Source organism: Pituophis catenifer, unplaced genomic scaffold, assembly GCF_029215685.1.
Source record: "Pituophis catenifer annectens isolate HBS135680 unplaced genomic scaffold, rPitCat1.0.hap2 SCAF_8, whole genome shotgun sequence".
In the NCBI taxonomy this organism is placed as follows: domain Eukaryota; kingdom Metazoa; phylum Chordata; class Lepidosauria; order Squamata; family Colubridae; genus Pituophis; species Pituophis catenifer.
Genome location: NW_027256888.1, coordinates 57,484,963 through 57,499,966, shown reverse-complemented (window position 1 = coordinate 57,499,966; position 15,004 = coordinate 57,484,963). Strand labels below are relative to the sequence as shown.

Below are 15,004 nucleotides of genomic sequence, written 5' to 3'. Positions count from 1 at the left end.
AAAATAGTTAGAGGTTGCTACTTGCTGAAAGTATCTGAATTCTGCATGTTGCAATTATTAGATCCAAAAACATGAAGTACAGTAGAATTTCTTTTAAAAAAATCCTTCTATTATTGATACAAAGGTTACCCACAGTATATGTATGAAGGTTTATTTTTTTATTTAGAAGACTTAAATAAACCAATTTTAAACACAATTTTGGGCAGTTCACTAACAATCAAACCAACAACTATAAAAACATAAACCAGGGGTGAAATGCTCCCGATTCAGCCGAATCGGTAGCAATGGGGGCGCGAGGCTCCGCCCACCCACCCAGTCATTACTTCCTGGTTTTAACTAAGAAGCAACCTTTTTTTTACCCTCTGGTCTGCATATGCACGTGACACGCGCAAGGTGTGTACACCCACGCGGCGCTTGCACTTCCAAACTGGTTGGGAAGGTAAGTAGATTTCACCCCTGACATAAACTACAAAATAATAATAATATTTTTTCAAAAATCCCATGCCCTAGTCATCTCCTTGAGATGCCTGCAAGCAGCTTGAAATGTCATCATTCTATCCCAGCACCTGGCTAAAATGCGAAGACTTGATGGTCTTCTGAAAGGCTAAAAAAGTCTGCCAAATCTCCAGGGAGGGAAAATATTCCATACGGTGGGGACAGCCAGGGAAAAGGCACACTTCCAAAGTCCCATTAGATTTCAGGGAAAGGACTTGAAATGTTGTGCACTTGAACAAGTTCATAGCCAGAAATAGGGCAATTACTGACATACATTTTTTTTCCATAATATTTTTATATGCAAATATCAAAACTCGTTGATAGGGGTTTTTTTTTAAAAAAAAATATTATTTTTTTTGCCATCTGTCTAGTTTACCAGGCTGTGAACACAGCAGGTGCTGCTTAGTTAGCGGAAGACTTTGTGGCTTTCATTTTCTTGAGAAGCTGTCTTCAACAAATGACAACAAAAGAACTGGGAAGCTGGTGAAACAATACTAAAATAACAATAAATCCATAAAACAAAAATTAAAACATCTGGAAAAGTAATTTCTAACATGCTGTTTACTGTCTTTTCCCCTTGTGACGAGAAATTAATTCATACATTTCTTTTTTTTTTTATTGCTCATGGTATACTTCAGAATTGATTGGCTGACAGGAAACTTTTTGTGTAAAACAGAAAAAAAAAGGAATTTATGATCTATGGTTTTGAGGATTAGACAGGATAGACTGTAAAGGAGGAAAGTCATGCTATACAGCAACCATACAGCAAGAAGTAAATTTATAGTTGTAGCTTTACTGCTGTTAAACAATCTTAGCTTTTTATTATTTTTTTTTTTTACTTTATACCAGTTTGTATAAGATTTTATTTGCTTTTTTAATATATGTGTGTGTGTGTATTCTGTGGGTGTAATTGAAATTAGTACCGTATAAACAGCATTCTAACTTCCTGTTGGTTACCCTTTTGTCAGTTAGCTGTGGTGTTCTTTCTTTAATTCCAATGCATAATTAGGTTTACTGCAGTCTATTTCTGCAAGAACTTTAACCTTTTTTTATGGTGGCTGCTTCTGCAGTTTAAACACAGTACTTTTAAATATCCGAATGGCTTCTAAAAATGTCGACCTGAATACATGAACCATCAACCACACACCACTGTTTTCAACAAATGAGAAATGAATTAATAAGAAAAATCTGCAAGTATTGTGTGTAGCTTCTCATAAGCTCAACAAGCAGTAAATTTGTACAAGGGAGAAATGGCCTTAGAAAGCTTCCATGCCTTATTATAGATTCGGAATATAAAAACTCATATTTAGATTTAAATATTTCAAGCTAGTTAGGTGTTAAATACTATAATATTCTGTATTATAATCTAAGATTATAGATTTCAGAACACTACAGCCTTTTAATTAACCCAGACTAGTCATACCACTGTCTTGGTGGGAAGTCAAAATCAGTAAGTTGATGGATGTCACCTCTTAAGGATATGGGATAAGTTTTATCATACTGTATTGACTGAGGCTTCTAAATTTTAGAGAAGGGTGCTATTGAATATAACCATGTAGATTTAATAAACAACACGGCTAATATTAACAAGATGACAGATATTCACAGACACAAAAGAGGCGAATCTTGCACTTAGACATCCCTTTCTCATCCAGTCTTGATACTTCTCTCTGGGCAGTTTATTCATGTCCTTACTGGCATTCAGTATTTTCAATAATGAAGAATGTATATAGTTTTTCTTTTTTCAAATATTTACATTCTATCAAACCAACTAAATCCATTACTTATGAATACTTATGAATACATGTATGTAACCCATATACAATTTGTGCAAACGGTATATGCATTTGTTTCAAATACACTCATGTTCCCTTCCACAAATATTGTTTGATCTAGCAAAACTAAGGCTCCTCTCTGTTCTCAAAGAATCATAGGGTTGAAAGGGATATTAGAGGTCTTCTATCCCAATCCCCTGCTCAAGCCAAGAGACCTTATACCATCTTGGTCAAATAGTTGTCCAGTCTATTTTTGAAAACCTTCAGTGATGGGGGCACTCACAACTCCAGGAGCCAAGCTATTCCACTGAATAATTGTTCTTCCTAATACTCATATGTTAAACTCAATTAATGGCTATGAACTATTTACAACGAACAGATACTATTTCATGAATCAAAACTGATAAAATCTCAAATCCCTGGACATTTGGCCTACAAAAATGTCATGCTAGGTTTAAAGACCTGGATTATTTTAAAAACACTGTTTGGACCTCCTAAATTTTAGAGAAGAGAATAACTACTAATAACATTTTTTATTAGCAAAGCACATATAGAACAAGTCTTTAAAATCAGTTTGATCAACAACTGAAGAGTTTCTTTTCATATATGCCCAGCTGCATTTCATTTAAGAGTGCAAAGAAAATTAAATCTACTTCTAAGACTGCTTCATGTGTCTTCCTAAGCAAAAGAACAAAAGAAAGAACACCTAACAAAAGAATGAAAATTTGCTGATTTGCTTAAAATAAGTAAAGAAACTAGAATATTTTTGATATATTTTAGAAAAAGAACCTCCTTTGGTTTTAGAAAAATAGGGTAACTCACTTTGGGAAGATTACGTGTGAGACACTTTAAAGAGGTGATCCTATATATATCACAAATGTACCATTACACTACAATGGATAACTGTAGAATACAGAAATTAGAGTATTACAATTTTCCTATAGCTGCCAGGAACACCATTCAGATTTAATTATTAGAAATAACTAATTTTAATTAACATTTGCAGCAGTACATTTAACACTATAGTTTTGGTTTTGACCTATAAAGCCCTTCATGACATGGGCCTGGGATATTTGCAGGACCACCTCCTACCGGCCTCCCACTGCCTAGTGCGCTCACATAGAGCTGCCCTCTTCCGGGTGCCGTCGGCCAGACAATGTCGGCTGACGGCGCCCAGGATGAGGGTGTTCTCTGTGGCTGCACCGACCCTCTGGAACGAGTTACCCACCGAGCTCCGGACGGCCCCCGATCTCCGTTCCTTCTGCAAGGACCTGAAGACATGGCTCTTTAAGCAAACTGGCTGAGTCTGTTCTGGGAGTTTTAATTAATTGTGGGTTTTAAACTGAATTTTAATTGTTAATTTTAATCGTATTTATTATTGTTGTTTTTATTGTGATTTTATTGCTGTGAGCCGCCCCGAGCCCTTCGGGAGAAGGGCGGCATATAAATTTTAATAAACTTAAATTTAAACTTAAACTATCCAATAGCTAGTTCTAGACAATAAAGGCATATAATAAGTAAAGGGGGATGGAGGTACGCTACAAAGAGGAACAAACTCTCCTCAACATGAATGTAAAGTGAATGCTGACATACAGAATCACTTGAAGTACATAAATTGTCCACTCAAATTCTCAATGATTATGTGCGCAATTATTGCAGGTCTATGATTTCTTTTCAAATTGCACTCACACTGCCACTTAGTTACTGTAGCGCAGAGAAAGCACCCAGGGCTATATAAATGCATGAAACACTTTTTCATCCTCTCCATATCATCTGTGACCCCAGACTGCCCTGTGGTTCCAGCTTTAAATGTGACCCTTATGCCTGAGGATGCACAGCAGCTGGGCCATTGGCGGTAGTGGCAAACTTTTGCTTACCTCACAAGGGGAAGCAAAGAACAGGGCAATAAGTTTTGACCCCTCTGACCTTCTATTTTCCACCAATTTGACTGCAAGGAAAGCCAGATCCAGGTTAAGAACAGAGCAGGTTCCCAATAATAGGGGGAAAAGAGACAAAATGATTAAATGAGTGTATAGTCTGGAAAAAGGCACCAGGACTGCACTGTGCATGACAAATACAAGAGAAGGGTGGTCTACATTAGTGGCTGGTTATTCATAGAGGAACATGGATATAATCTTGATGAAGGCATGCAAGAGAAGTTAAAGAAAATAAAAGACAACTCAGTCCTCGGGAAGGAGGAGCCGAGGTGGCGCAGTGGTTAGAGTGCAGTGCTGCAGCTACTTCAGCTGACTGCTAGTTCAGCTGGTCAGCAGATTAAATCTCACCGGCTCAAGGTTGACTCGGTCTTCCATCCTTCCGAGGTGGGTAAAATGAGGACCCAGATTGTTGGGGGCAATATGCTAATGCTAATGCAATATGCTATATGCTAACTTTGTAAACTTTGTAAACCGCTTAGAGAGGGCTGTAAAGCACTATGAAGCGGTATAGAAGTCTGAAGAAGAAGAAGAAGAAGAAGAAGGAGAAGGAGAAGGAGAAGGAGAAGGAGAAGGAGAAGGAGAAGGAGAAGGAGAAGGAGAAGGAGAAGGAGAAGGAGAAGGAGAAGGAGAAGAAGAAGAAGAAATTCAAAAGAATCCCACTTTGATATTGTTTGGTATAACATAGGTGGAGGGAAACTCCATTCTGTTATGATATTCTACAACAGCAATCGAATAGTATTCCTGGAATCTTTGTGCTATCTCCTTCACGGCCTAGATCAGTGATCACCAGTCAGTGGTCCGTGGACCACTGGTGGTCCGTGAGAAAATGTTGGTGGTCGGCAGAAAAATTATTTGCATTTTTTATATTGCACTAAATACTATTTATCTTTTTAAAAAATTCATATTAGTGGTCCATGGGATTTAAAATTATGAATTTAGTGGTTCCTGAGGTCTGAAAGGTTGGTGACCCCTGGCCTAGGTTAACCTCAAGGGTTGACATCATAAACCATACTTTGTAATGCCAAAGCTTATTATTAGTTTTCATTGTTAATTGTGGTTGTTAATTGGCTTTTTGGATGCATGTAGTGGCCATTGTAGAGAAATAAGACACCGCACTAGAAAGGCTTTCAGTTTGCTTTTCTTATGTTTTGGTTCTGTAAACAAAAAAGTACTTTAAGTCAAGCTCATCTCTTGCTGACTTCATAGTCATGTCCGAGAGGTCGAGATTTGGCAGTGGTATGCTTTGCTATTATCTTCTTCCAGGACTTTTTCAGCTTTGAAGTGGGATATTACAAATATCCCAGCTGATATTATTTCTGTCTCCCATCCAAATATTAAACTGGCCTAGCCCTGCTTAGTTTTTGACCCAGATGAGACCCAGATGTTGACATCCTGTTATACTCATTAAAATTACATAAAAGCTGAAGGCAGTATCAATGAATATATGCCAAAAACAGCAGCTGATTTGTAAATCCTTTCCTTCATTCACTCAAGGAATGTAAGGCACATAAGCCCAAAACAGAAGGAGCAGCAAGCTGCAATATTCTTGGTTTGAATGAATGACCTTGACATTCAGTTTAAGGGAAAGATGAGTGCTTTGTAACTCATTCATGTAATAAAAACTGGGATTTCCTATTCTGAACTTATTATTATTAAAGTTTAACAGCGGTGTTTTTCTCCTCTGGTTTATTTAAGAACAAAAAGCGATAGTCAAGAATAGCCTTTTCTGCATGATATTATTCTATATTCCAGAACATTCTGCTAGGTACAAACTGTGTTTTCCTTGGAGACCAGCCTGGAGAAAGAATTACGTTCCATAATTAAGTGTATGTGTACAACAGCATGTGTTGTTGCATGTCTTCTTTTCTTGTTGACAGCTAAACTGTAGGAACTTTGGAAGAGGAAATGGGCCGTGTTCATTGCTGTCTGTTACACAGATGGAATAGATGGCTCTTTTTTCCCCCCCCCTGCCCCTTGTTATAGGAGCTTTTAGGAAGTAGAGGAACATTTCCAGGACTCAAATCACAATGGCCAAACTAGGAAAACATGAGGTTTAAACGTATTTCAGGCAGTGGTGAAACCCAATTTTTTTTACTACCAGTTCTGTGGGCATGGCTTGGTGTGGCTTGGTGGGCGTGGCAGGGGAAGGATACTGCAAAATCTCCATTCCCACCCCACTCCAGTGGAAGCAAGAGGTGGTATTTGCCAGTTCTCTGAACTACTCAAAATTTCTGCTACGGTTCTCCAGAACCTGTCAGAACCTGCCGCATTTCACCCCTGATTTCAGGGTAGCCTTCAGGAAGAGGAATGCAATATGCTTGATTGGATAACAGAATATGTGAGATCTTAGAATTTTAAATGATCATAGGTTGAATGAAGTTAACAACATGAGATAATCTGCCAAACAGGGTGTAGCTATACATAGAGCAGTGATGGTTAACCTTTTCGGCACCGAGTGCCGAAACTGGAGCGTATATGCGCACACGTGCACTGGAGCACTGGGACCCGGAAGAGAGCAGCTGGCTGGTGCACATGTGGGTGCCAGCCAGCTGCTCTTCCGGGTTCCATCGCGCACATGCATGCGCGCGACGGAACCGGAAGAGCAGCTGGTGACGGCACGAGTGCCCAAGGAGAGGGCTCTGCGTGCCACCTCTGGCATGCATGACATCACGGACATAGAAAATACAGGTAATCCTCCACTTACGACCACAATTGAGCCCAAAATTTCTGTTGCTAAGTGAGATATTTGTAAAATGAGTTTTGCCCTGTTTTACGACTTTCCCTGCCACAGTTGCCAAGTGAATCACTGTAGGTGTTAAGCTAGTAACACCGTTGTTTAATGAATCTGGCTTTTCTACTGACATTGCTTCTTCAGAAGGTTGCAAAAGGGGATCACATGACCCCAGGACACTGGAACGGTCAGAAATATGGGTCAGTTGCCAAACATCTGAATTTTGATCATGTGACTATAGGGATGCTGCTATGGTCGTAAGTGTGAAAAACAGTTAAAAACTTTATTCTATTTATTCTATTCTACACAGCTTCTAGAGCTGTGTCCACTTCTGGCCACCATACTCTAAAAAGGATTCCCAAATTGGAAGAGGGAAATGAAAGGAAACAGGCTACTAAAAATTGAAACAAAATGAGGAAACTGGAAATGCTCATCCCTAAGAAGGAAAGACCAAGTGAAAATATGATGGCATTTTTCAAGTACCTTTGAGGAGCACCAGAGAAAACCACAACTTACTCTTTATTATCCCCAAGTAGAGACATAGAAAACAAGCCTTAAGTTACAATAAAGTGGTTTTTAAATCATTTTAAGTGACAAGAAAGCAGTTTTTAGTTCAGTGATGGGGAAAAAAAATTCATGAATAAGAACAACTGAACAGCAGAATCAATTACCAAAGGAAATTATAGCATCCTATGAAGGAAATAACTTTGGCACATCTTTGCTTTGGATACTTTAATTTGGAGTTTTATACTGAGTAGGCACTAGACTAAATAACTCCTTCCCATTGTTTTATTTTAATTTTCTTAGCAAATTCCTGCTCCTTTCAACCCCTCCTTCCATCCTGTACTGGGACAGGAATGAGACCACAGACATTGGTTCTAGTTTTGAGTCAAACAAAAGCACATTTCATAAGAGCTAATAAACAAGGGAAAACAAGGACTATTTCAATCTGTTAAAGCTCCAAACCATCATAGACTGACTTTGCATTTATCGTGATCAATGTCTTGTATATCACATTGTGATAATTAAAAAATAAAGAACACAATGCCGGCATTAGCTTTTACTTAACCATTCAAAGAAAATTAAGAAGCTTCTTGTATTATATACCTTAAGCCCAAACAAACTGAAAGTCGACAAATGCAATGAACAGCTTTGTTGTATACACACCCACATAGATACACACAAGCATAATGAAACTTCTTCAAAGGTAAGCATGTGTTTAGTTTACTCTTAGAGGAAGTACATCCTGTAGTGGTTTCCTTTTATAGCAGTAGCAATAGCACTTAAGACTTATATACCACTTCACAGGGTTTTGCCGCCCTCTCTAAACGATTTACAGAATCAGCATATTGTTCCCAACAATCTGGGTCCTCATCAGTGGTGGGTTTCAAATTTTTTTACTACCGGTTCTGTGGGTGTGGCTTGGTGGGCGTGGCATGGTTTGGTGGGCGTGGCAGGGGAAGGATACTGCAAAATTCCCACTTCCTCCCGATCAGCTGGGACTTGGGAGGCAGAGAATAGATGGGGGTGGGGCCAGTCAGAATTTTTACTACCGGTTCTCCGAACTACTCAAAATTTCCACTATTGGTTCTCTAGAACTAGTCATAACCTGTTGAAACCCACCTCTGGTCCTCATTTTACTGACTTTGGAAGGACGGAAGGCTGAGTCAACTTTGAGCTGGTGAGAATCGAACTGCTGGCAGTCGACAGAATTAGCATGCAATACTGCATTCTAACCACTGTGCCACCATGGCTCATGATCCACATCAATCATACCAGGAAGACAAAACTGAGTTGATATAGACAGCCTTTGCTTCTGAAACAACAGGGACAACCTCTTGTACACAAACTAAAATTTTTAGTTTTTTAGTTTTAGTTAGAAAAAACTAAAATGCAACATTGTTTTCATTCTTCCTATCCTTCTTGCATTATTACTGGAGAAGCATTAAGACATTTCCCAAAGACAAGACAAGAGGTTTAATATGATAGACTTGCAGGGCCAGCGCAACGAGCAACATGTTGATATTGATGTAATATAATATAATGTTACATACACACACACACACACATATATATATACATATATATAGGTATATGGGAAAGTGTGTTAGTTATTACTTATTTGGGTTTAGGGATTCTATTTCTTTCATTTATTGAGTTATTGAGATGTATTTTGTGTTTCGGGGGAGCTGCACCTGGGAGGCTCATTCAATTTCATTGTACAGATGTTGTGCATTGACAATACAGGTTTAATTTGATTTGATTTGATGAGAAGAAATGAGGAGAGGGTGATACTGAAACAATAGCAGAAGTGGGTCCAAAAGATAAGAGAGAGAGAGAGAGAGAGAGAATAATTTAGAATATGATATGGATAGAATTTGCCTTTTCTGTTCAACAATATTTGATTTGTAAACCATATTTAATGCATTAAGCCCATATAAATAATAAGGTATTACATCATCCCTATGTATTCTTATTTTTTTCCCCTTTCAAATTACAAATTAAACAGTACTGGTATCGGCATTGAAAGATACAAAAATTGACTGCAGTTTTACAAAAATTTTGAAAGAAAGTAAAGCATTGAAAAACAAAGATTGATTTTCAAACTCAAGGCACCGAACCAACAAGGTTACAAACCAGAAGCACCTGAACATCACTCCCAATTATAAGTGTCCAGGAGTTATAAAAATCACTCAATGATATCTGAAGTTAACAAATTAGACTACAGAAGTGTAAACAGATTCACAATACTGCTTTATCCATTTTATTTCTAAAATAGCCTCTTAGACACTTAGTATTTCAGAATGGATGCCTTCAAGGTGACAAGAATCATAGGTTCTATTTCCTTTGCTTCATTAAAATTCTCTTTCATAACAAAAAGCATCACAGAAAATGTTAGCAACATAAATATGCTCAAAAGTGAAAAGTTGTATAAAACAGTCTTAAAATGATGTCAAAGGATATTTAGATACACAACAAGCCTATCTTTTCAAAGTAAATGTTCCTAAGGGCACTAATCTGTATACTGACAAAATTCACAATGTTCTCAAGCTCGTTCACACCTGAACTTTCATCATATTTCATAATAATAACATATAAGATAGCCCCTTCAAACCACAGATGGGAAAAATACTTCTATAGAGTATCTCAGATAAAAATGTTTTTAAAATTCCAGCCATTCCTACATTAATCTGGGATTTATTGCACTTGGGTTAACCAAACAAAGTTTATGTACTGTTATGGCTATTTTACACTTAAGCATGTTCTAACAATGTAAATGAGCAACACATTCATAATTTATCACGTTTCATTTGTACCTTGACATTTCTTTAAGGAGTTCAGACTGATATATAAAACCCCCATTGGCTTTTCTTAAGAAATGGATTTACAGTAGGCTAATATTCTCTATGCCAAATATAAGGTCATGGATTTATGGCATCTAATGCTTATTACTTGCTCCGCACATTGTTTTGCAAAGTCTGAAGTGGAAATTAATATACATTTAAGAATTCTTCAACTGATTATTAAGCATCCCTAATCAATAATGTAACTTAGCTAAATCAATATGGTATTATAAATACTGTTTGTTATACTCTGCTAACTAGAAACAGAAATTTATCTTTGACTTGGCATCACATTATAATACATTTTTTGCCTTGTCATCTGCATCCTATTGATCTCTTCTTTTCTTTAGTGAAACAAAAATGTTTTAGTTCCTTACTGTTAACAAAACTATTTTTTAATCCACACAGTTAAAATCTTTTAGGAAAACAATTAGTTTGAGGCTCACCCTAAAATAGTTCACCTGTCATAATGGGGTTATTTTCTTCTCCAATTGCTTTTTAAACAATTTAATTATGGAAAAATGTTCAAGACTTAATACAGTTTGACATCCATAGCAGTTTGGCATCCATAAAGTAGAAGAGAAAATTATTATTTCATTACAAAGATTTTAATCTATGTCCACAAAATGGATGAGATGAAATCATACAATAGACCAACCCACTAAGAATTTGGCTAAAGAATAATATTGGTTAAAGAAAGCTTCCCTTCTTTTATAAAGTAATGGAAAAAAATTTCTCAAAGATTGTGCTAAAAACAATAGGAATAAGCTATTTGTAGTGACCAATGGAAATAGCTTAAGGTGGATAGTTAAAGCTCACCTCGTTCACATCTATATTAAATATGGAGCATTTAAAAGTTTATATTACTTATTTTCTACAGCCAGTGTAATGGTTGGTTGTTTTAGGCATTTCCACCGTTCCCAGAAGGTCTATTTAAATTATTTTTTTGTTTCCTCTATATATTGAGAACACTAAAGACCGAGCAGTTTTTTAAAAAATATGCAATTAATTATCACTACAGTTAGTAACTGCACAATATTGAAGTTTGATCCATCAAATCCTGACTTAATTCCTGAATTTATAATGAAATGAAAAATCTGGTTGAAATGTTTCTGAGCTGCAAAAAGTTAAAATGCATTAAATCTTTTTTCATTTTACAATGGCAGCTCTGGCGGAGATAGGCAGTTAATAGGAAAAACAAACAAATGCTATTGTAGTGTATCACTTCGAACTCCAAATGGCAAAAGGCGAGGGATGTAATATTAAAGGAAACAACGAGAAAGATTATTTAGTATATGGTTATACCAATTATTTATTCATTTCCATTTAATCTTGCTTTAAAAAAGAAAAGATTGCCTTAAGTCCACAAGTCTTAAAGTTGCCAAGTTTGAAGACCTGGGCTATAACATTTCAAAATAAACATACATAGGGGTTAGGCTGTATATCCTATTAAAACCTGTTGTATCAGTTTTAAGCAAACATCCTTCAGACAAAATTGCCTGCCAATTTACCACTAATAATCTTCTGAATATCATAGTTTGATGCATAGGTTAAAAACAAATGTATAGAACCACTTCACTTTCAATGATAAATACATGATAAATGTTATGTTCCAACACCATAGCTTTTATTGTTAAGCTATGCATTGTGGGTCTGTACATGGAAGGGCTCTGTTTATTTCCTTACTCATGAAAAAGTTATAAATTAATCTGATATATGTTATCAGAAAATAATCCATGATCTCAGTATTCCATGGAAGTACATCAATATGGCTTTACCATGAACAAGCATACAAATTTAAGGACATAATCTCACATACACACAGAGAGAATGTAATCTATTGGAAGCCTTTCCTACACAACAATACTGAAGCTCCAGAGGAAAGCTTCCTCTACATAACTTCCACACAACTTAGCAGAGCATTTTGGAGAAAATAAATGTTGTTTGTAATATTTTGTAAAGTACTCTATACATGTTAAAATTGAACTTGCATAATCCTGATGAATTGGAGATTGCAAATCTAAATATAAAGGGGGGAAATCTGACTGTACCAAGCTAAAAATATTAAATTTACAGCATGGAGATCAGTTTTACTTTAAACCAAGAATGTTTTATTAGGAGAAGCATGTCACTTCTCTGTTTTTTTGTTTGTTAATGCCACACAGAATGACTTGGGTGCATAGATAAGAGGGTGTCAGTAAATTAATACTAGTCCTCCATTTCTCCAATTGAAGCAAAGTGAAGCAGAAAACCTAAATGTAATAGCTGAGCTAATTTCACAATTACAGATTTAACTAGTTAATTTAACTAGCACTGAAGGCACACTTAAATTTTCCCATAAAAATACATTAGGATAAATAAGGGTTTCTAAAACAAAAAAGCAAAGATCCTTGTTTTCATTCCCATCTAGTTAATTCAGGTCTAGCTGCATTACTGCAAATATATTTCACAACAGCTTAAGGATACCCACCCCTTGCTGACAGCTTTTTAGTGTTGATAATTTTGGCAGCATATTCTTGTCCTGTAGTGATTTTCAGGCATCTTCTCACCACTGAAAAAGCTCCCCTGGAAGTCAATAAACAAGAGTAACATAAATGCCAGTTTGGGGTATGTGCTGCTTAACCATAATCTAATAATCTGAACAGCGTTAAGAAACAAGACAATAAATAAATATTTTTTTAGAAAAGATATTGCTTTAATTTGGGTTTGTTGCAGTGGATTTAAACCGTAAGGAAAAGGTATCTTCTTCAAATATATTGAATGCATGCACATACTCTTGTAAGTGGCTGTCTTAACCCCGGAATTGTGTAATTTTTTCACACCCATTCTGTGTTTTTACTGTGCTTTGATTCAAAGGTGCGTGTGCATATATATTTTTGCAGGGTATAATGTTACATTTTATCCATTTTCCTCCTTTTCTCGGATATAACAGACATAACACCCATTCTATATATTTAAGCTCAAGCCTCCAACGGAGTGGCCTGGATGCCATAAATCTCACTACCTGCAGTTTTAAGCACGAGCGTTCATGTGCAATTCCCTTGCAGAGCAAGCACGGAAATTAGGCTGCTCTCTATGACAGGCTCCCAACGCTAATCCCCCCGCCTGCCATTGGTCAAGCATTTTCAAGTCGTTTATATAACAGACTTTAGATAGCACCGAATTGACAGATTCTTTGTTTTGTTTTGTAAGAAAATACAGTAATAATAATAATAATAATAATAATAATAATAATAATAATAATAATAATAATAATAATAATAATAATAATAATAATAAATAAAAAATAGAAGCAGCAGCGAGAGAAGAAGCAAATGGTTTAACTCCGAATTGCACTCTTCTCTTCCCCTGAAGAAAATGCACCTTTGGGTTACATTTCCTGGTACTTAAACGTGGGTCAAGCCTCCTGCCGCCCACGTTGCTTTTCGACTGCCGTCGTTCGGACAGACGTCCGAATGGAAGCCACCCACGCTGCCCAAGGGCCGATTTCGTCATCGGCGGTTCTCTCAGGATCATGTGTCCCTTCCACTTTACAGAGAGGCGGGCAGGGTGGAAAAATCCCGCGTCAAAAATCACGCTCCCGACAAGACCGGCAGCTGCAAGAGGCTTACAGCCCCGTAAGCAACGCAGAGGAGACAGAGCGGGAAGATCTGCCAGGAGCGGATCGCACACGAGACACACACACACACACACAAACACGCCCTGCCGCCCGGGTTGAACTTTACGCGTCAATAACCGCGGCAGCTGCCCGGTCGGTAGCTTGACGCCGAGCAAAACGGGCGAAAAGCAGCCGAGCATCCGCGTTCCCTTCCCTCCGCCCGGCCACCAGCCCAGCTCAGCCTCCCGCCGCTCAGGCTGCCGGCCCCCGAAGGGAGCGAGGAGGAGCTGCTGAAGAGCGCGCGGTTGTCTCCCTTCGCGAGGGGGCGACCCAGGGACAGAGCTCGACCCCAGCGCAGCTCTTGGCTGGCGCGCCATTCCCCTCCCAGCTGTCAAAGCTCCTTCTCCACATGCCTCCCCCCCCGCCCCAAAGCCCCTCCAGTCGCCGCTGGCAAGGCGAGCCCCTCGGCGGGCTTTCGGCCACTTACTTTCCAAGCTCCTCAAAGAGCTGATACTCGTCGGTAAACCTGGTGCAGGTTGCGGTCGAAGCCATCCTCTCAGTCCGGCTCTTGCAGCCCCTGGGCGCTTCCGAGGAAGGAGAGAGGACGGCGGAGGGAAGGTGGATTCAAAGCAAAGGGGGAGGCGGTCAGGACGGAAGATGGGAGGGCAAAGGCGCTGCTTCTTCTTCTTCTCCTCCTCCGCCTCCTCTTTTCCTCGGGGCGAGTCTCTCAGTCACGCTCCTTCTTGGCAGCTTCTTGAGACTTTCCGGCTGGCTTGTTTGTTTGGGAGGTGAGCCGGAGGGGAGGCAGAGGCGGGCTTCTCCGCGAACTTCCCCCTCTCTCTCGACGCGCACGCTTCGGGGGTCTCTCCGGGAAGAGCCCTCCCTGGCTATGGAGAAGCTATACCATCCAAAATGGAAACCCGGAGCCGCCGAGAAAAGCCTTGCGCTTACGCGGGGGAAGCAGCAGCAGGGAACGGGACGAAGCAGAGGCGGGGGAGGATGACAGCCTTGCCCCTGTGGCTCGGGCAACCTCCGATGCCGCCCCCCAGTCAAGAGCGCCTCTTTCTATCCGGGAGTCCCCCGAAGCGCCCTTTTCCCGAGGGCTGCCTCGCCAGCGACGCCTC

At 38.8% G+C, this 15,004-nt stretch overlaps 1 protein-coding gene across 4 annotated transcripts in view; it reads right to left on the bottom strand.

The window, feature by feature from the left end:
- The window catches only part of CAMK2D (calcium/calmodulin dependent protein kinase II delta), a 151,562-nt gene extending 136,790 nt beyond the window's left edge, over positions 1-14,772 (bottom strand). For all 4 annotated transcript variants that reach the window (XM_070948852.1, XM_070948854.1, XM_070948855.1 and 1 more), the window contains exons 1-2: positions 14,368-14,772; positions 12,753-12,847 (exon numbers count right to left, since the gene is read on the bottom strand). In XM_070948852.1, coding sequence (XP_070804953.1) covers positions 12,753-12,847; positions 14,368-14,432 — 160 coding nt within the window. In that variant the 5' untranslated portion in view covers positions 14,433-14,772. The remainder of the gene's footprint in view (positions 1-12,752; positions 12,848-14,367) is intronic.
- Between the last annotated feature and the right edge of the window lie 232 nt (positions 14,773-15,004).